Source organism: Panthera uncia (assembly GCF_023721935.1).
Source record: "Panthera uncia isolate 11264 chromosome D3 unlocalized genomic scaffold, Puncia_PCG_1.0 HiC_scaffold_8, whole genome shotgun sequence".
In the NCBI taxonomy this organism is placed as follows: Eukaryota; Metazoa; Chordata; class Mammalia; order Carnivora; family Felidae; genus Panthera; species Panthera uncia.
In genome coordinates, this window is record NW_026057586.1 from 57,404,849 (window position 1) to 57,426,870 (window position 22,022).

Sequence of the window (22,022 nt, forward strand, 5' to 3'; positions counted from 1 at the left end):
TGAGAATAATCACAGTTGTCAAGCATATTAGAGTTAGAGGAAATTTACGTAGAGAGCCGTTTGTAGCTGACAGAGAGAGGCCTTTAATGAGCGATCATTATTGTTGTTGCAGTGATTCAGAGCAACTCCTTGTGACCTTTCCTTGCTCTTTTTGTTATATTTAATCTTTTCGTCTCTTAACTACAAACTGGAGAGAAGAAGCCTTCTATTCTTCTGTAACAATAGGCACGATACAGATTGCGAAATAAAACACTCAGAAGTGTTCTATTCGTCTTTAGATAAAACAGTAAAGTTTGCTGATCTTCACCTCATTGAGGTTTTCATCAACAGTAATGTTTTAACCAAGGAGAGGGAAGATGATATGTAGTCCTTTCTAGAGACAAGCAGGTGTGTCTTACTCAAAGCCACGTGAGCGAACCCAGTCACTACTTCTGGGTTTCGAATTGAGAAAGGACAGGAGATGGGAGTTCTGTTAAGTTCCATCAGAACATGAGGTAAGAATAACTTACCTTTCTGTGTAAATTATCTTGCTAGTCCCAGAAGTTGGGGCATGCATGACTTCCAAAAAAATTCTACTGTGTCCGTAGCACACGGGCATGCAGTTAATTAGAAAAGCTTTTATTTCAAATTTTATTTCCTAACAACAAAGACTTCGAAAACAGAGAAAGAGAAAAAAGACAAAAATAGAATAATTGTCATTCCTGAGTTTGAAAAAAATGGGGTGGTCACTTTATGTGTCTACCATTATAAAAGGCTACAGTTCATTGAACATTATGAATTTTACTCTGGTAAAATATTTTTATTGAGTATTTATTTCATGAGAAAGTACATGGAAAAAATTACCTCTTTATCACTGTTAAAGGTATCACAAGAATAGAGCTCAGTTCCACAAACTTAGAAACTAAAGCTTATTTATCCCAAATCCTTAATATCTAAGAACTTCTGAAAACAGGTAGTAGACTTTAGTTCCTGTGAGACACTGTTATTCCTAATTTATTCAGCTCTTCTGGTATTTTATTTTAGTTTACTTTGTCTGCTCCTGACCTTAAAAATATATATGTATATTATGTATATACATTCATTTATATATTATTTAATTATTATTATTTAATCATTTATATATATTCATTTATATAATATATGCATGTATATGTACATATATATAATTATCTATAAATATAGTGTACATATATATTTATATAATATCCATATATATGATATATATACGAATCTCAGGTTTTCTTGTTAACATGTCCACAGTGCCATCAAGTACAGGATCTCCAGTACATTTTAATAAGTTTACCCCTTTAAGTTGTCCTCTCTTCAGCATAATTTTGACTCTCCCATTTTATTTTACTATGATTTAAACTAACTGAATGAAACCAAAGATAGATTTTTTTCTAAGTCTTCACCTCTTTACATCTGCACATACATAGATTAGTAAGTATTCTCAATTAGGAACTATCATCTCAGAATAATAGAGCCACTCATATTTGCCTTGATACCACGAGAAGACTGATGATGATGTCATAATAAACACTTTCAAGGTCAAGAGGAAGAGACTAAGTTGAGTTTTCTCTGGCATGGCCCATTTTACTTCAGCTTCTGATTGATGAATATTACCATCTTAAATTCTGGACTCTGAATTTTCTTAGAACCTATCAGTGTTATAACTTCTTAAATGTGTTGGTTTTCTTTATTTCTGCATAGTTTCACATCAGTTCCTTCAACCTGAGATAAACAATTATTTTCATATTTATGTATTATTTAGAGTTTGGATGGTAGAGGTGAACTTAGTCCAACTTCCTCATTTTAGACATGAGGAAACTGAGGCCCAAAGAGGTTCAGTGAATTGTCCAAAATTGTACACTTTAATTACTGAAAAGTCTTGGGGTGCCTGGGTGGCTCAGTCGGTTAAGTGTCTGACTTTTGATTTTGGCTCAGGTCGGGATCCCAGAGTTATGAGGTTGAGTCCCACATTGGGCTCTGTGCTGGATGTGGAATCTGCTTGAGATTCTCCCTCTCCCTCTTCCTCTGCCCCTCCCCCCTCAAAAATAATACATAAATAAATAATTACTGAAAAGTCTTAAATCATAACCCAGTCCTCACGTCTGAATCTGAATCTGAATCTGTATCTTTTTTTTTCTGCCGAGCTATACTTAGCTGTATTTAAAATAACTATAAAATCTTACATCTACCTCAGTAGCCCCTCAACTAAAAAAATGTGTACTACCTATGAGTCCTTTTGAAATTCTAGGCAGCCTTTCCAACCTCGGACATCTTACCAACCCTTAAAGGTCTATTCATATCCTCCCACAATCTAAAACATTCTCTAACCCCCTTTTTAAACTGTGTTGAGATGTGTTTATCCGTTCATGAGTTGATGAACATTTGGGTTGTTTCCACTTGAGCTATTATGAAAATGCTATTAATATTTATATATTAATATTCATGATTTTATTTTAATATTCATGTATAATTTTTTGAGTAATATCTGTTTTCAGTTCTCTTGAGTATGTACCTAGGAGTGGAATTCACACGGTACATTTATCTGTGTGTATCTGTTTGAAGAGCTGCTAGGTTGTTTTCAAAGGAGCTGTATGATTTTATATTCCCTTCAACATTTCAGTTTCTTCACATTCTCAGCAATGTTTATTATTTGCCTTTGGATTATCCCATTTTAATGGTGTGAAATACTATGTCATTGTGGTTTTGATTTGCATTTTCTGGCTGGCTACTGATGTTGAGCATCTTTTCATGTGCTTATTGGCCAGTTGTGTATCTTTTTTGGCAAAGTGTTTATACAGACCCTTTGCCCATTTTTAATTGGATTATTTGTTTTCTTACTGGGTTTTAATAGTTCTTTATGTATTTAAGTCCCTTGCCAGATAAATGATTTGCAAAAATTTTCTCCTATTCTGTGTGTTGCCTTTTCACTTTCTTGGTAATGCCACTTGAAGCACAAAGCCTTTCATTCTGATGATGTACTTTATCTACTTTTTTTGCGTATGTGTGCTTTTGGTGTCATGTCCAAGAAACTGTGGCCTAATCTAAGGTCATGAATATTGACACCTGTGTTTCATTCTAAGAGATTTGTAGTTTTAGCTCATACATTTAGCTCTTTAATCTATTTCGATGTAAACTTTATATATGGTGTGAGGTAAGAATCCAACTTCATTTTTTTGCATACGGATATCCAGTTGTCCCAGCACCATTTGTTGAAAAGGTTATTATCTCCCAATTAAATTTTCCTGGCACCCTTAATGAATACCACTTGACTGCAAATGTAGAGATTTGTTGTTGTATTCTCAATTCTCTTCCACTAATCTGTATTCTTATCTTTATGTCAATACCACACTGTCATGATATAATAGCTTTGTAATAAGTTTTGAGAAGTGTGAGGCCTCTCCAACCACTCTTTGATTACTCACACCATCACCAAAAAATTTGATCATGCACCTTCAAATATATGTAGAAATACTACAGGTATACTAGTTTTTAAATAGGATAGACACACCAATACACTAAATTATATACAATACAAAGCATATGTGCAAAAAAGGAATTTAAATGAAGAGGAGATAAATAATATTTTTAAGCAATATTAAATGTTATTTTATAGAAAATTGGCAGGTAAATTTCCACCTTCCCTTATGCCCATTAGATTTTTTTTTTTCAAAACTAGTTAGTTCAGGTTTTTAAAAAAGTCACACCAAAGAGGCACCTGGATGGCTTAGTTGATTAAGTATCCTGCTCTTGATTTCAACTCGGTCATCATCTCACAGTTTGTGATATTGAACCTCATGTTGGGCTCTGTGCTGACAGTGTGGAGCCTGCTTGGGATTCTCCCCCTCTCTCTCTGTCCCTTCTCCTCTCTCTCTCTCTCTCTCTCTCTCTCTCTCAAAATAAATAAACATTTTTTACAATGGCATCAAAATTCCCAGTTTTTGTAATCATTAATACATAAAATATTTTTAAAAAATATTTATTGCATATTATTTCACCTATATCACATCGTTTTAAAACATGTATTTTGTGCATATGTAATACATTAAAGATCTGTACAGCAGTTCATATCTATTTTTCTCTCACATGCTTTTGTTACTCAATAATATAAATATAAAATATATAAAAATATAAAATTATAAATATAAAATCCATCCATGATAATGTACATAGCTGCCATTTATTTTCAGTCTTTTTTTGTATCATATTGTATGACTAAAACTTTCTTTCCTACCATTTGGTTTGTCTCCAATTTATTATTTTTATTAAAAAATGCTCTGTTGGGCACCAGGGTGGCTCAGTCGGTTAAGCTCCTGACTCTTGATTTTGGCTCAGGTCATGATCTCAGGATTCGTGAGATTGAGCCCTGAGTTGGACTCTGTGCTGACAAGGCGGAGCCTGCTTGGGATTCTATCTCTCCTCTCTCTGCCTTCTTTCCCGCTCTGCATGCATGAGCGCTCTCGCTCTCTCTCTCTTTCTCTTTCTCTCTCTCCCTCTCTCCCCCTCTCTCTCAAAAAAAAAAAAATAAAATAAACATTTAAAAAATGCTGTATTGACAATAACTGTATGTCTCCTGGCGTATATGTGCAAGAATATTACTCGGAAATATACCTAGAAGTGGGTCACATGATACATGCCTCTTTAACTTTACTAAGTACTACCATGACCAAATTGTTTTCCAAAGTGGCTGTACCAATTTCCACTCTCACAAGCAGTGTGTGGGAATTATTATTGCTCTGTATTTTTCCTTATTTCTGAAGAATATAAAAGTTCATTTCAAAGGTAATTACTGATCTTTGTGTAATTGATTCATGTTTTAAAGAAAAAAAATGATGGAATTATTTTCTTCATAAAGACAGTGCTAAAACCATTTAAATGGTTTTAAATTTCGTATTTTTAAAAGAAAACTGAATGTATCTGTGGACTATTAAATCTTATGTCTCAATTGAGAGTTAAAAATCTAATATATCTAGAAAAATCTAATTTTGAGGCGGGTCACTCAAACTTTTATTGATTCCCCCCCCCTCCCCCCTTCTAGTGCCAGGCGCTGTTCCCACTGAATCCATCCAAGGAAGTACTTTTGAAGAGAAGATATTTCTTCAGTGGCGGGAACCGATTCAAACATATGGTGTCATCACATTATATGAGGTAGTATATACATTCATTAGTAATTTAATTTTTATTATAATTTCCATGCAGCTAGACTGTCTAGTATTTTTCAAAACGCATAATGGCATCATGCCTTTTAAGAAGTTTATTGTCTTTGATAGTTATAATGGTTACTGCATAGAAGCAAAAAAAAACACTGATTTTTTTCAAATAATGTATCATTTCAGCATGTATATTTATAATGCTTTGGATGTTTCTGGACTATATGCTATTATATGTAAAGACACAACATAATATTTTTAAAAAATAACCTGTATTAAAAACAATAAGTATTTTGTAACGAGCATTGATTAGGAGGCAACCCCATCTTGCTAGCTATAAAATATTTTACTACTGAGTTATAGAAGAACGGTGATTATCCAATTAGCAAAGTCAATAGACATTGTCTCAGGGATAACAATTGAATAATGTCTTTTGGTTCTTAGTATTAGCAAAACATCCTTTCGGCTTCCGTGGCATAGTTTTGTCTACTGAGGCATATCAAATGGTTGAATGGTAGAGAGCAGAGAAGAATTTGATGAATTGTTCAAGAAAAAAATAACAGCAGTGACGGGGTGACAGTCATCATCACATCTGCACGAGCATCATTTCGCTGTGCCTATTGTCATAGAAACAAGCAGGTGCATTTTTTTTAAGCTAGCATGTATTTGAATGCAAATGTAACAAAATTATATGTTGTTAGGTTTCTAAAAATCGCGACTGTTCCTCTGGTGGAGCCTCTGCTTGAATACCTTTCAGAACTCCTGACAAAAGCCTGAGCAGATTAGCTGTCAGACAGTAATCACTGGTAAACCCCTCCCTGACCCAACGAGCCTCACATTTATGTTGCCTTATACCTTTTGAAAATTGGTATTGAAATGCAAAAATTAATAACAATAATGTTTTTAATTGAAAGCTAAACAAAGTAAGAGAAAAGGAAAAGTTGATTTTCATGTTAAGTTATTGATGCTGTTCATTGGTTGCTTCGTTGTGAAAGAATTCAGCGTTAGGAACATCGATGGCTCAGCCTTTTGAGAGCTAAGTTTTATAATCAAATCAAACAAGTTCATATTTTTTTTCCTCAATGATCAGAATCTTTCAGTTAATATTTTTTGGCCCCAGGACCATTTTCTGGCCTCAGTTTTGGAAATTCCTACCTAAGAGTAACAGAATATTTTATGAGAAAAGATAACAGCCTTTGAATCAGTGTTAAGTTCCAAGAAATAAGTCTATCTGTCCCAGAAGCCCCATGTTCCTATCTAGACAAACAGAAAATAATAGCCAGATCCTTTCTTTCTGATCCCACTGAGCATACATCTTTGTGTAAAAAGTAACTTTAACATGAAAACAATAGGAAAAATAATTCAAAAGAAGCTATTAATCTCTCTGAATTCAGCAGCCAGGGTCTCCCAGCTGAACACGGATCTAAATGCTGTTATAATGGGGATACGTGAATGTGTCATAAATCAGGGTTTTAAACATCAGATATAGTTAAGTAGCACAGGCTGGTTCATTTTTCTAGGTACCAAAGGGAAAATGTCAAATGTGTAAGTTTTCTGACCACCAAATCTTTCTCTGTCTTCCCCCCATGCTTTCCAGAAGTAGGAAAGGGGGTTTCTGTTCTCAAAATAGGGCTTACATGGTGTCTCATGAGGAAGCTCTTCTTTAGTCAAGATGTACTGCCTGTGCCAGAGTCAGTGATAGGCACGGCTTCCTCCTGGAGCTAAGGACTGTTGTTGAATGTTCCTCGGAGGACCAGAGGCTCTGGGGACTGACATCATGCTAAGGAAATGGAACAGTTGTCCAGAAAAACAAAAACAAAAACAAACAAACAAAAAAACCAGCGATCTTAGGAACAGTACGTTCTGTCATAGAAACACATTTGACTATAGGTAAAAACCAGAAGGCAAGGTAAATTATCCTCTTTGGAAAAAACTTAGTAACAAATGATACAGATGTTTCCTTAGGGCAGGGAGTATGCTTGGATCCTTTTTGCAGAAAAGAAGAGAAAACAGGTTGAATGCAGTAGATGTTGTACATGAATATGCTGTGGGTTCAGGTTATTTTCAGGTTCTCTCCTTACCTCTTATGAAAGATACACCAAACCATTAATGATCAGAAAATGTCAACATCATCGTTTTCTGCCAGACGTTTTGGCAATTGACAGCATGAAAGCACTCTTCTGATCTTACTCTTTTCCTCTCCGTTTTATTCCCCTAAGGTCCATCTTCAGTGTTCTCGAACTAGCCTTTCCTCTCTCTTCTCCCCACCTTTGTTTAGGCTTTAGCCCTTCACATCCCTTACTTCTTGATCAGCCCTTTATTTTTATCAGTCATCTGCCTGAGACCTAGACTGACATTTACGGCCTTCCTCAACAGCAATCAAAATTTTTATTTTATTAAATTAGAAATGTAATATCACTCTCTGAAGGAATATTTTAAGTACAGAAGTATTCAAAATAGTATCCTTGCACTTTACAGAGAGAGGTAACAACTGTTAACAACTAAGTCATGTCCTTCCAAAATTTTATGAGGTAGAAATTATAGTGCAAATTCACTTATGAAAAGAGAATAAAATTTAATAAATATTCACAAATCCAGCATTTTTTACAAGAATAATATGCCATATAAGACACCTACCTCACACCATACAAAAGAAACTCCTACCAAACGGAGTCATGTTCTAAACACAAAAGTTAAACTACCAGAACACGTTAGGAAAAATAAGGATGATATTTCTATATCTTACTGTGCTTGACAATAAAACCAGAAAGTTCTATTTTAAAAGATTGACAGATTTACCTATATAAATATTTAAACTTGTAAATGACAAAAGATACCACTCAGAAAGTCTAAATACAGACAGAAGACTTGAGGAAATAATTTTCAACATTTATAACAGTCGATGGGCTGTTGGCTGCAATGTATAGACTTGATACAGATTGGTAAGAAATAGACAAAGCATTCCATTAGAAAAACTGGACAAAGAATAAGAGGAGACAACTCATAGGAAAAAAAAAAATTCCAAGTAGCATGTAAGCATGTGAAAAGGTACCTACCCAATCTTACTAATGATTCAGAAATGAAATAAGTGCTACAAAAAGTTTAAGTCTGTATAATATCAAGGGTTAAACAGTGATGCGGGGAAATGCATATGTGTTTAGACTGTTGGCGGGAACATGCATCTCTTACGTAGATAATTTGGGAGAACCTTTCAAAATGTAAACATTGCATTATCAAGTCTATTTCTAGAACTTTCAGCCAGTAATACTCCCAAGTACACAGTACTCGGGGATATATACATGTCCAAGCATTTTCTTTAAATGGCTCTCAATTGCCTAGTGAGTAAACTCCAGACTCCTGGTCATGAGAGTAACGCATCTACAAACTTTGAAAAAAAAAAATACATATATATATAATAATATATATATAATAATAAATATATATATACACACACACACACATACACACACATACATACACACTCACACATACATATCTTTCTATCTCTGGAGATACACAGCCTATATATATATATATATATATATATATATCAAAAAATATATGTATCATTGACATAACTGTACTTGTCCTGGATATTTTCTTTTTCACACACACACACACACACACACACACACACTTCTCTCTCTTTCTCCCTCTCTTTCCATAGAGAGAGGTGAACCAAGAAAAGGACTCTTAACTGTAGAGAACAAGCAGATGGTTACCACAAGGGACATGGGAAGGGGGATGGGTGAAATAGCTGATGGGGATTAAGGAAGGCACTTGTGATGAGCACAGGGTGATGTATGGAATTACAAATCACTAAATTCTACACCTGAAAGTAATATTACACTGTTTGGTAACTAACTAGAATTAAAAACTTAATTCCAGTACACACGCACGCGCGTGTGTGTATGTGTATTTAGAACCTGAGGCCATAAACCAATCTAATGTGTGAAGAGTATAAAGTGCAGTGTTATATGGGTATGTAGCAAACAAAGTAGAATGGTCTGGGCTTGTCAAATGATTGAAGTATTGACGAATCAAGAGTTGAAGACATGTCCAGATCCCTGGCCTGGATAACTGGGCTCAACTAATCACTACCGACTGAGATAGGTAATAGAATAGAAAGAAGTAGAATTTAAGAGCCCTGTTAAGAAGTTTGGTTTTAATATTCAAGGCCTTCCATGATCTAATTCCAATTTACATTTATTTCCGTATCTCCCATTATTTTTTTCCTGGAATTTCTGGAATTTAATGAGCTATGTATATGGAATTTTAATCCATCACACCTTCTTTCTGTCATTTCCTTCTTTCTTCCTGATACTGTCCCCTCTTCTCTCCTCCTCTGGGACTTCTGCTTATATTTCAGTTTTTCATTCAAATATTATACCTTTCCCTGAAATATTCTAGGTTCTTTTCTCCCCACCCCCCAAATCAGATTTAATTATTCCTTCCTCCGATTGCTTGTCTCTCCATTAAAAGACTGTATTTAACCCTGGCTGAAATTCCAATCAACTCACCCTTCCTAGAAGATTTTGAATCCCCCCCTGGTCAAAGATGGCATGTTATTCCATTTTGGTTTTCTATGAATCTTGTAGTTTAGGACCTGAGACCACAAGTAGAGGAGGGGAAGATAATTTGGGAACATTTCAGGCACCTACATACAAATCGGAAATCATCCAATACAAGCTGCCGTTGACCCCCATCTCACCTAACTCTAACCCCCCACCTGTGTTATTTGCATTCCCTTTTGACTTGGGGGAATTGTATAAAATTGCCTAGACCCAACATGGAACATCAGTGTTTTTCATAGAGGCTGCACGAAAATTGCCTTATCCCTCAGCCACAGTGCAAGTGTGGAAGCAATCCCAGGCATTCCTTCAGGGAGTTTCCTGCTGCTTTACTACAGCCTGCTACTTAATAGAACTTCATAAACATGAGTTGAATAAACAATAAACAAATGAAAAAAACACATGCCAAAAGGACATGGTATGATACGTTTGGGTGTGAGTGTAGAGTTGTTTTTTTGGCATCCGTTAAAATAATTGCTTAGATAAATGTATATGGAGCATCCACTCTACGGTAGGAGTGGATTCTAGAGTTGACTGCTCCTGTTGCTGAAGAGCCAGTTTTTTATTCCTGGTATTCAAACTCCCAGAGCTCTGGATGGCTTTGAGGGGGATCGATGACCTTTCTGACATTTTGTGTCTGCTTATATACAACATACTTGCTTGTTAGGGAGAGGATCCATAATTTTCAGGAGTGCATGAGTTAGTGTGCATGGGTAGGGGAGAGAGGATCTATGAGTCTTAGCAATTTCTCAAATGGCTGTGCCTGAAAGACTGTTACTAAGCCCCATCTAGCTTATCCTGTTGACCATGGCCATAGGTGAGTACAGTGGAACAATGGGTCCTTTGATAAAGCATTTACTTTCTGCGCTGTAGTCAGTGTGGGGACGGCCACATCCTACTCGCGGTCGTGTGAGCATTTATGTGAGTGCATGCACACACCTCTTCTCCCAGGAGTCTTCTTAGGAAAATATCTACTGAGTGCCAAATATTTACTCATCACCATGGGCTCAGAAAGAAGAAGAAGACATCAGTCACTCCTCAGAAAGAAGATACAATTACATGAAAAGTTCCAATTCCATTGGCCTATTTGAATCATGACTTAATACTACAGAAGAGCTTTGACAGTGCTCCATGATGTATGGCCAAATGAACTTGCGAATGCAGTGACAACATCAGGCATTCAGCTGGTCCAATGATTGTTAGGCCAGATTTTGGAAGGCTTTCCAGAGAAGTAAAATGGGAACTTTAACTTTAACCATGGGCGGGCAGACATGTTTTGCTCCAATCTTGCCTGAACTCCCAGTGTCTTTGAAAGCATTTCTTTCTTAAGACCCCTTTCCCCCCCCTTTTTTTCCCTTTGATTTCAGTAACAGCTCTTTCTGTTGGCCTTTCTGGCTCATTTGTTGGTTTCTCCTCCTCCACCATTGATTACATTAAACATCAGTGTTCTCCCTAAAATCCTTTCCCCAACGACCTCATCCCTTCCTAAATAATACTATTTCAATGCTGATCACCCCCACATCTCTATTTCCAGGCCAAACGTCTCAAATCTCAGCTTATACAATGCACGGTATGGCCACAAGCCAGCAGTTCATTTCCCCTCATTCATTCTATCCCCTTTCAGTAAAGGCGGGGCCATCTTTTGCTTAAGCTCAAAATGTGGACACTGTCCTTGACACTATCCTTCATAGTGTCCGCATCCAGTCTGTCACGGAGTTCTGCCCATTTTCACTCTCCAGTATGCCAGTTCTCTTCATTCACTGCGCTCTTCACGGTGCTCACCTTAGTCCCAGCCACTGCACTAGCACAGGAACTAGAGGTTTCCCTCGCGGTCTCTGCGGAGGCTCCCAGTGGCCTCCCTACTACCATTACTGCTTCCTTCCAGCAAACCACTTCTCCCTTGGCCGCTAACACGGTCTTCTCCTAAGGGCAGTCAGATCATTTTGTTTGCACGCTTAAAAATGTTCAAAGGCTCCCCCGTGTGTGCATCCATCCTTCTTATCTTAGGGTACAGAGCGCTGCATGTTCTGGCACCTGCCCGCTCCTCCAGCCACTGATTGAGGGACCACGCTCACCTCACCTGCTGGGCCACAGCCACACGGACCTTCTTTCTGTCCATTGACTGTGCACAGAATGCTCCTGCTTCATGGCCTTATTAGTTCATGCTATTCTTTCCCAAACTCTTGGCACAGCTGGCTCTCTCACAAGTTCAAGTCTCCTCAGATTAACTGTCATCCCCTCAGTGGCCCCTTCCCCAGTGGTTCTTGGTGGCTGTGCATGTATCCCTCCCTGCCCCCAATATTCTTTATCTTAGCACCGTGTTTGTCTCATCTACTGAATTACAGGGTTTTTTTTAATTATTAATTTACATACTGCATCTCTCCCAGCTCCACCCACTGAAGTCCAGTTTCTTAACCACCTGAGGGCAGGACCTGTGTCCACCTGCTGACCGTGGTGCTCGTGATGTCAGTGCTATTCCATCAATATTGGAATGAATGAATCAGAGTAGGTAGAGAAAACGGGTCACAGATAGCCCTGTCACATTCCAGGCAGGTGAAAGTTTAAGAGGAAAAACAGCGTCAGAAAAGCCCAGTGTTTGTGGTACAGTAAATCTTTATCCCCCGACCAGGACAGAAGGTAATATAATATCATGGTATCGAGTATGCAGAAATAAGTTTGAAGAAGAGGATGTCGGTGGGTCTTAAACCCAAAGGTAGGGAGTTTGGACTTTGTCCCATATATGATTGTGTACCACTAAACTTTTTGGTAAGGCAATGAAATGAACAAGGAGATGTACCTAGCCCTGACGGGTGGTGCTAGTCCTCATTTTAATTATACTGTATCTTAATTGTTAAATTGCTTCTCTACTTCTCTACCAGACTGTTACCTCCCCCGGGACAGGTACCGTGTCCCAATCACCAAGTGAGATCCCAGCTCAGAGTACAGGGCTTGGTGCACCGGAGACATACAATGAATAGGTTTTGAATGGGTGAATGAATGAATGAACTTTGGGGAGTGAATATGCCATCAGAGCTTAGAGCTGCCCTCTCTGAACTACCTTTTTCTCGAGAAGTGTCAGAACGAGGACCAAGTAAGCAACTAAGCACACAGGGGTGACAGTGCTAAAGTCCCTCCCACAGCAGCTGGTGGTAGACAGGGTCTTGTCTCTTATAAGGGAAGTCTGCTAAAGGGTTAACAACAGATAACGCCGCCTGACTCTGAGACTGGCATGCACCGCGGTGATTAATATATACAGCAAACATTTTCTTGCCAAAGCTGAGATGATTCAATCTAAATATTCTTCCAGAGAGGTCTCCTTAATTATAATGACATGGTATAAATATAAGAAGAAAGAATGTCAATTATCACTTCGTATAATAACAGTGTTAGTGTTCATGCACATAAATTATAAGTAAGTTTACCTATTTAAAAGCAAGAAAAAGTGCTCAGTTTTGCAATTTAAAACTTTTGAATATGCCACATTTAAAAATTATGTCATTACAACCAGTAGAAGTTAGTAATCACCACTAAAATGCGTGTTCGTGAATAGGTGATGAACTACTTATAGTGAAATTCTTTTAAAAATCACTTGAAAGGACAGATTTAAAGACACCTATGTTATATTTATTTTCATGCATTCCAGACTCATCCAATGTGCTTTGAACAGCTGTTAGTTACGTGGCAAAGATATGAAAGCTTTTAGAGTGGCTCAGCCTGAAATGGCAGCTCCTAGTCGTGCATGGTGATTTAAATTTAAATTTTAGTTAATTAAGATTAAGTAAGATCAAATTTTCAGGTCCTCAGTCTCACTAGCCACATTTCAAGCTACCTGTGACCGGTGGCTACTGTCCTGAATAGTGCAGAGTAGAACTTCCCTATCATGCAGAAAGTTCTCTTGGACAGGGTTGCTCTAAAGAAAAGAAGTAAATAGGACCCGTCACGAGCACCACAGTCATACCATCAAGAGCTGCTGACATGTGTCTGGGATTTATTTTGAGAGCAGATATCTTTGCCCACATTGATGAACACATTTAAAAGTGCCCTTAGTTTCCAGTAGACAATAATCCTATTCAGTGCTAAATCAAACTGGCCACTGGCTGAGAGATGAGGCCTTCCCCTTGTAAGGTCCTCATCTGTTTGAGCTAGTTGTACATTTTGTCATGTTGTTTGAAGCCAACTGTAATGTAGTTTTCCAAAGTGACATTTTGAAAGCAAACAACTTCAAGGTATTAGCTTAAACCTGAACTCATCCTTTATGTTCTAATCTACTGGCGTTCAGTTCCTCTGTCTATAAAAGTAATAACTCATAACAGTTTTGGCTGAATTCCTGCGCCCCTTCACCGGATCCAGGATTTGAAGAGTCTGAGTGAGTAGAAGAGCTTATCATAAAGCATCTGACAGTGCATACATCACAAGGGTTTACTGGATAAAGATGTGATCTCAGTCCATCTGCTCCAGATATGTTATCACATTCTCATTCTCTTGCAGATCACCTACAAAGCTGTCAGTTCCTTTGACCCAGAAATAGACTTATCCAATCAAAGTGGAAGAGTTTCAAAACTGGGAAATGAAACCCATTTTCTATTCTTTGGACTGTATCCGGGGACCACGTACTCCTTTACTATCCGAGCTAGCACAGCTAAGGGATTTGGACCTCCAGCAACAAATCAGTTTACCACCAAAATATCAGGTATTATATATACATTCATGAGTTATGCCTTTTATCGGAAGTAGCATTTTTGTACTTTTTCATTCCCATTGTCAAGGACACAAAGCTCATACCATCTTACACATTGTATTCAGATTCCCACTTTGGTACGTATGCAAATCAGATTCCTGGAATTGAATGAAATACTGCAATACTTATAATTTGGGAGCTTAAGATCCTCCTGCATTAGGAAGCAGCCATGTTTTATCAGTTTGCATCGGAGAACGGGAGCATGGGCGATGGTTCTGGTCTATATGCTCCTACCCCCTTCACAGTACAAGTTACCAGAGCAGCAGTGGTGGAAAGATCTCTGCAATGAGCTGTGAACGACTGAGCGCTCAGCAGATAGACAGCATTATATGGAGTCTGCTTCCAGAAGGGACCATCCTTGGGACCTTCACTGTTAGTAGTTGCCCATCCTTTGCAACGACAGAGGGGTGGCACCAGGCACTTACAGCCTCCAGCTTTTTGCTGGTAGAGACTCAATTACGCCATCCAACCAAAGACATAATTTGAGAAGAATTTCTGGGCATGTGCAACTGTGCAGAAAATGTCTTTGTGCTTCAGACTAGAGGAAATGGAGTTGCCATCTGCTATGGGATTTGTAACAGCAATAAACACAATTCCACGGACATTCCCTTTTTCCATTCTTTTCCCCTTTGGGTATGAGTGGGGGAAGTATTTGAGTTTTGGCTTTGCCTGTTTTGGTTGGGGGTAGATGAGCAGGGGGCAGGTGAGGGAAGTAACTCTTTCAGTCAGTCAGTGTTGGCTAAATAATATTTAGCCTGATTTTCGTATATACTGTCCCTCATTTCTAGTTCTTGGAAAGTTTTTTGCTTAGAATCAGAGACAGGGAATTGCTTACAGCTTGAGTACTATAAGCATTATTAGGTTTGGACATTGGTTTTAAGCAGCTATAACTTATGGGGAAATTTTTGATCGTGTTAGATTTCATTTCTAAGCACAAACTTGACTTGAAGTTTAATATATGTTGATAGTTCATAGAAAGCATCAGGTGATAACAGTATGGGGAGTTGGAAGAAGAGGAAGAAGTCTTTGGGAAGGTAGGAAAATGGCATTATAGAGCTGAGCAAGTAGAGAAACCACTAGATTTGGAATCAGAAAATATGGTTTCTGGTTGTAATTTTCCATGTGCTCCTTCTCTGATCTTGATTAAGTGCATTGATACTTGGATGTAATTAAGATGATATCACTGCTGCTTGAATTTATGATGGAGAATAAGGTGGGAATGTGTGCAAATATATGTATCTCCAGGCCCCTGCCCCCCCCCCCCCCCCTTTTTGGTAATTTTCTCCTATGGAAACTGTATTTCAAAGATTATTAACTTTTTTTTAATGTTTATTTTTTGAGAATGAGAGAGAGAGACAGAGTGTGAGGAGGGGAGAGGCAGAGAGAGAGGGAGACACAGAATCTGAAGCAGGCTCCAGGCTCCGAGCTGTCAGTACAGAGCCTGACGTGGGGCTCGAACCCAAAAACTGTGACATCATGACCTGAGCCAAAGTTGGACACTTAACCAACTGAGTCACCCAGGCACCCCTTAAAGATCATTATCTTAAAGAGGATGTTCTTTTAGAAAAAATAATTCATTTTTTGCTACTTTTGTTACATAAAAATTCTGGTTGATCCGAGTCTGACCGCTGTTAGCCCAGCAAGTTCATACAGTTCTATCCAGAAACAAAGACAGTTGACATTTTAGTTAGCCTGCAGACTCATCAAGAATAACTATTTGATTTTTATAGTTCAAAGAAAATTACAGTTTATGGGCCCCAATTTTCTACTTTCGTGGACCTCAAATAGAGAACTATTCTCTATACAAAATGTAATTCTGTGTTATGAATCGGAGTTAATTTTTAATAGAATTGGAGTTAATTTTTAATGCTGAGAAAATCCAATAAATGGAAATGAGATATAACCCATGTCTTTTACATAAAAGCTTTTTATATGTAAGAGATTTTTAAAACTGTATTTAAAAAAAAATTGATCTCCAGCGTTCTCATCAGGTACCTACACCTGTGGGTCTTAAAAAGACTGTGTGCCCTCCCACATCACAGGCTTCACGAAATGATTTCTCTTGTCCATGGCGATGACAAAATTACTAAAGAGCTCTGTCGTTATCTTCTCATAATAAGACTGAACAATCTAGAAAACAAAGAATCCCAGGAAATGGAAATAGGATTCACGTGGAGTGGAGAAAAAGAACTAACATTTGTAGAATTATATTTGCCTGGCTCCCTTTATTATCTCTTTGAATTCCCATGATAACCCTAGAGGGTAATTTCTCCTGTTTTGAAAGAAGAGTAAACTGAAGCTCCAGAGATAATTGATGTGCCTCAGCTCTTGTGCTGATTAAAACAAAACAGCAAAAAGTCCAACCGAGGCCTCTCTTACTTCAGTTCCCGTGTCTTCTCCACCTGCTGCTCTCCCTGAGAGCCCACTAGTGGTCACTGATTTCAGCAAGCCTCCGTGGCTCCTGTAGTCCTCTGCAGATCCCTAGATGGATCTCTGGCCCACACAGCCTTCCACCTTGACTCAGATGGGAGAACTACAATGTTCAGTCTTACGATCCTAGTGATTGTTTCTTAAATTTGCATTTAAAGTCATTTTTAAAGAAAAGCATTCCTACCAACAAGTACACAGATTCTAAGCCCACAGCTCGCTGACTACATCCATTCAGTGAGAATGCACATCAAGACATAATATTAACTAACACCGCCCGAGCCCCCTCACACTCCCACCCAACTTAAACGCAACATGAAAGAAGTCAACATATATTGGTTCTAGAAGTGCTTCCTCGTATTCTGTGTAGGGCATGTATGTAAAGGCTGCCCGTCGTTGGTTCGTAGCTGCAATTTAAGTGCACTGTGCTCTTGATGTTCTTTGGAAATGGAACTAGGAAGGAAACTGAAAAGATCAACCAGAAATATAATGAGTCTCCCATCTCACACATTCTTCCCCCAGCACCCTCTATGCCGGCTTATGAACTGGAGACCCCTTTGAATCAAACGGACAACACAGTGACAGTCATGCTGAAACCTGCACACAGCCGGGGCGCACCTGTCAGGTACTGAGCAGAGGAGGGGTGGGCTGGCTCTAGAGAGATAGGAACTAAAATCAAATTGATTAATTTCTTGAACGTGTTTTCTGGGGTTCTGCTACAAACATCAGTCAGCTTGTAAAGCCAGTATCTTTATTAGCTCTAATTAGATTAGAAAGGGAAAGTGCTTTGAACTGGGGTGACCAAGTATTGTGTATGGAGTTTGATTCAGATGCAAGTGCATTGTTCTTTGAAGATAAAGAACAGAAGCCTTAGTCTGTGGAGAGGTGGCTGTACTTCTAAAAAGTAATTGCTTGCTGAAGTTTAGTTACCCAAGGGCAGATGACATTTTTATCCTGAGCTCTACTCCTTAAATGGACGTTTGTGGGTTTGCTGCTTGTTTGTTTGTTTACTTGGGGTTTTAAGTCACTTAACTTATGGTAAATGGGCTACTTTGTCCATTGGATAAGTGGTATATAGTTGTTTTTTAAAAGAAGCAGATGATTGGAAAGAGCATTGTGAAGTCTTTATTTGAACATATTTATTACCAACAGGTAGGCCCCATTTCTCATTCCATGATGATTTATACAGCTGAGATATTACCAAGTGTAACTTGTACAGTGAATGAATAAAATAAATTTATTCTTCCTAGGAGGGAGCAAAGGAATGCCTGAATAACTCTTGAGTATGAACTTGTCATAAGCTCATTAATCTATATAAAGGAAATTTCTACTTGTTTCAGAGGGATTTAGATATTCTGTACTATCAGAATAGATCCCCTTCAAAATAACCTATTATGGGGCACCTGGGTGGCTCAGTCGGTTAAGCGTCCGACTTCGGCTCAGGTCATGATCTCACGGTCCGTGGGTTCGAGCCCCGCGTCGGGCTCTGTGCTGAAAGCTCAGAGCCTGGAGCCTGTTTCAGATCCTGTGTCTCCCTCTCTCTGTGACCCTCCCCCATTCATGCTCTGTCTCTCTCTGTCTCAAAAATAAATAAACGTTAAAAAAAAAAATAACCTATTATTTTGAAGAACATACTCCAAGGAAACATTTACATTCTCATTTAAGGCTATGTAGGGATTATTTGCCATAATCTTTTTGTAGAGTTTTAGTCCATTAACCTTTTGAAACCCAGCTCTTTTGGATCACGTTTTCACTACAATATCAGAGGACAATCAGTTAGACTTCTTTCTACCTGATTAGATATGTGCAAGTTTCAATTCACGGAGTCAGGAGTAAAAACAGAATAGCGTTAATTGATGGTAAAGTCAGATTAGGGTAGAACCACAGAAATTTGCATTTGAAAAATCTACATAATTTTAGTCTCTTCTGTTGTTGAGTTACTCAACATAGTAGTAGTTCACGTAAGGGATTTAGGACTACCATTCCTAAGTGCAGTTTGTGAGAACACCTTGAAGTAAGTGAATGCTTTCTTACGAATTTAAGATACTATTACTGCTACCCAGTAGCCACCGACACTACCTTGGCCCTTTGGGTTGACTTGAGTGCAGTGTTGTTGCGTGCCCTATTCTGAATGACCCAAGCCACACGCTCATTAGATGGTTGGCTGAGATCCAGGTGTACCTATGGCTGTGAGTCAGACTTGGTTTCACTCCGGAAAGCTGAAGTGTTATTAAATGATAAATTGATGCTCTGGCCATGGCCTTGAGAGCGTCATTTTCTTGTGACCAGTTTAACAGGGGCCCAGACTCAGCACTGTGGGCTTTTAGGACAGGGGTCAATGTTCTCCAGAAACATCATGATAAAATGAAAGGGTAGAGGCCACTCACTTTCAATGCCTCCAAATGGAAGGAATCTGAAATCCTAACCATTTCTCCAAAACAGCTAGTTATTTCCGATTCTACTTTATTCTCACATAAACTCCTTTTCATTTTCTATTCTTCTCTCCTCTTTCCTTCAAACCCTTTCAGTCAGATTTTCATCCACGTCTCTGTGTTGATCTTTCTGAGTTTTCAAATAATATTCCTTTGGGCAATCTATATCAGCCCCCTCCCCAATTCTCCTTTCCTTATTTTTTTTTTAAAGTGTTTCTTGCATTCCAAACTACTATTCGTGTTTTCTATCATATGCCTTGTTGTTTTCGTTCACACCTTTCTAGTTGTTTTTGGAGACTCTGGAGCCCTACATAGTTCATTGGAGATATCCTCAGGCTCTTTTTTATTATGTTATAAAAATGCACATTCAAATGCTTATCCAAGTGTCCAAAATATCTGGCTTCACCACAGTTTTATATCATTTCATGAGGGCCAGTCTCTGACTCGGCTGAGATTTCAATTTATGTTAGCACACCCTCCTCCACAGCTGTCTTGATGCTCTATTTCCAAGCTCATCATTGATTAGACATCATCTTGTTATTGGCTAAACATTCCTTGAATTTGCCAGGGTCACTTTTCATTCTGTCTCTATTATGTCTTCTCCCACAACGTTAGCATCTTGAAATTAATAAATGTACTGTCTATGTTCATCATCTAAATCTATGCTAGATTCAGAATCAGTTCTTATGGGATACTATTAAGTAAACATTACAGGCAAACCTACTACAGATACAACCTTAAGTGAAAGGATGCTTCTCTTATCTTAAATGGGTAAATCTGATTGGCACAAATTTGAGAAGGGAAATTATCTCGACCTCACCTGTCAAAAAGTTGTTTGTTTTGTTTTGTTGCAGAAAAGTGAATATTCTCTCCAAGGGATTTGGTATTATAGTACAACATAATGGGACTGATTATCTATTGAGTTGATGCAAGACCAATATCTAGAAAGACTAGTTTGGAAAAAATATCCATAATACTCTCAAACTAAATGGGGTATATGAAAATTTTCAATTTCATTTAATGCTTAGAGAAATAAGAACTCTGATTAGGGAATCATAGGGACCTAAAATATAAAGCCATAATGTAGATTAAAACATTTGAACACATCTGGAAATTTGCAAAATGCACATGTAATCAAACTGCAATACAAGAAAGCTTTTCCCAAATGATAAGATAAATACTAGAAGAAGGAGGGAAATGAAAGTGAACATCTGTTTGCTTTCCTGGATTTTGCACAGTATTATGTGCTCAAAAATACTGTCATTGTGCGATTTCCAAAACCAATTCTTTCAATTGATTTGAGTTTTCTTTAATACATAATCATTGGTGTTAAAAATTCAGTCCTACTTCATTTATGCACTTCACTAAGTAAGATGGTTCTGCATTAATTCCACTACAAGCACTCGTTTTGCTTAATGCAGATTCTTAAAATTGCACTAAACTCTCCATGTAAACGATTGTTGTCTTTTTATTGATCAACACATCAGCTCTGTCACATAAAATTATTTAAATCCCGAGATGGCCAGGAAGAGCACAAATTCCATCATTCCAACTAGTAAACTAGCACCTGGGACAGAATTTTAATGTCTGTTCATGGATTCAATTTTTTTTTCTTTAATAAGACAAGGAAAAGCTTAATTTTCTTTGACTCATTTAGAATCACCTCATTTCTCTCTCTTCTCTCCACTGTTCATTACATGCAGACACAATCCAACAGAGAAAATCCTTGTAATTTGCCAGCAAAATAGTAGCCCTAAATAAAGGATGAGTTTTACACAAACTGTGTGCTTTTCTTGCACTAACAAATATGCTCTCTGTGATTTTACTCTTGTGATATATATCTGCTATGTGCAATATCCCTCATTAATGATGTTTTATACGTTCTAATGGTCTACAGCATGAGACTCTATCACATGGTTGAGCCTTGGGTGATGGTGTTTTCAAATGACTCTCATTTTTGTTCTTTAGGCATTGTTGCTTCAATTTATTCATAAATGTGTGGGAGCTATATGTCTTCTTAATTAAAACTCAGTGCTTGAATATGTTAATTAAACGTTCGGATATTCATTTCAGTAAAATGTTAGAAAATTGCCACTTTAAGTACTCATTCTTTGATTCATTCATTCAGGAGAAACTACCAAGTGGGGAAAACATCTATTACAGTTGTCTGTCCATGGGGATGGGAGGTGGGCAGTCATCGCAGCAACAACCAAAACATTAAAACTGATGGCTGAAACATGCGAATACACACCTTGTTCTTCTAATAAAGCTAGTCCTAATTATTTTAATGCTGTAATTTTCTTGTCATTGGTAACTTCTTATACTATGGTGGTCTTTGCAATGAACGCTTCCTCGACAGTTATAGCTAAAAAGCAATTTGTAAAAAAAAATAACGAATAATAAATAAAAATAAATAAAAACAAAAAGCAATTTGTGACGAGTTCCCATTGCTGAGAATCAGGGCCACAATCTCAAAGCAAATGGGAACTTCACTGCATTATGAATGGGGAAGAGATGAGGGCATAAGGAAGGAATGAAAGAAATATTTTGCCTTATTTTTTTAAAGCATGGGTCCTGGCAAGTAAGATTCAAATGAGATAGGAAATAGTTTCTGCTAGTAGAAGACAGGCATACATGTTTTATTCATCCACAATACTTGTGATTTTTTTTTTGGAAAAAAAAAAAAAACGTACCATAT

At 37.8% G+C, this 22,022-nt stretch overlaps 1 protein-coding gene across 3 annotated transcripts in view; it reads left to right on the plus strand.

The window, feature by feature from the left end:
- The window catches only part of PTPRM (protein tyrosine phosphatase receptor type M), a 790,291-nt gene that overhangs the window by 481,126 nt on the left and 287,143 nt on the right, over positions 1-22,022 (plus strand). For all 3 annotated transcript variants that reach the window (XM_049619708.1, XM_049619706.1, XM_049619707.1), the window contains exons 9-11: positions 5,045-5,154; positions 14,216-14,417; positions 17,415-17,517. In XM_049619708.1, coding sequence (XP_049475665.1) covers positions 5,045-5,154; positions 14,216-14,417; positions 17,415-17,517 — 415 coding nt within the window. The remainder of the gene's footprint in view (positions 1-5,044; positions 5,155-14,215; positions 14,418-17,414; positions 17,518-22,022) is intronic.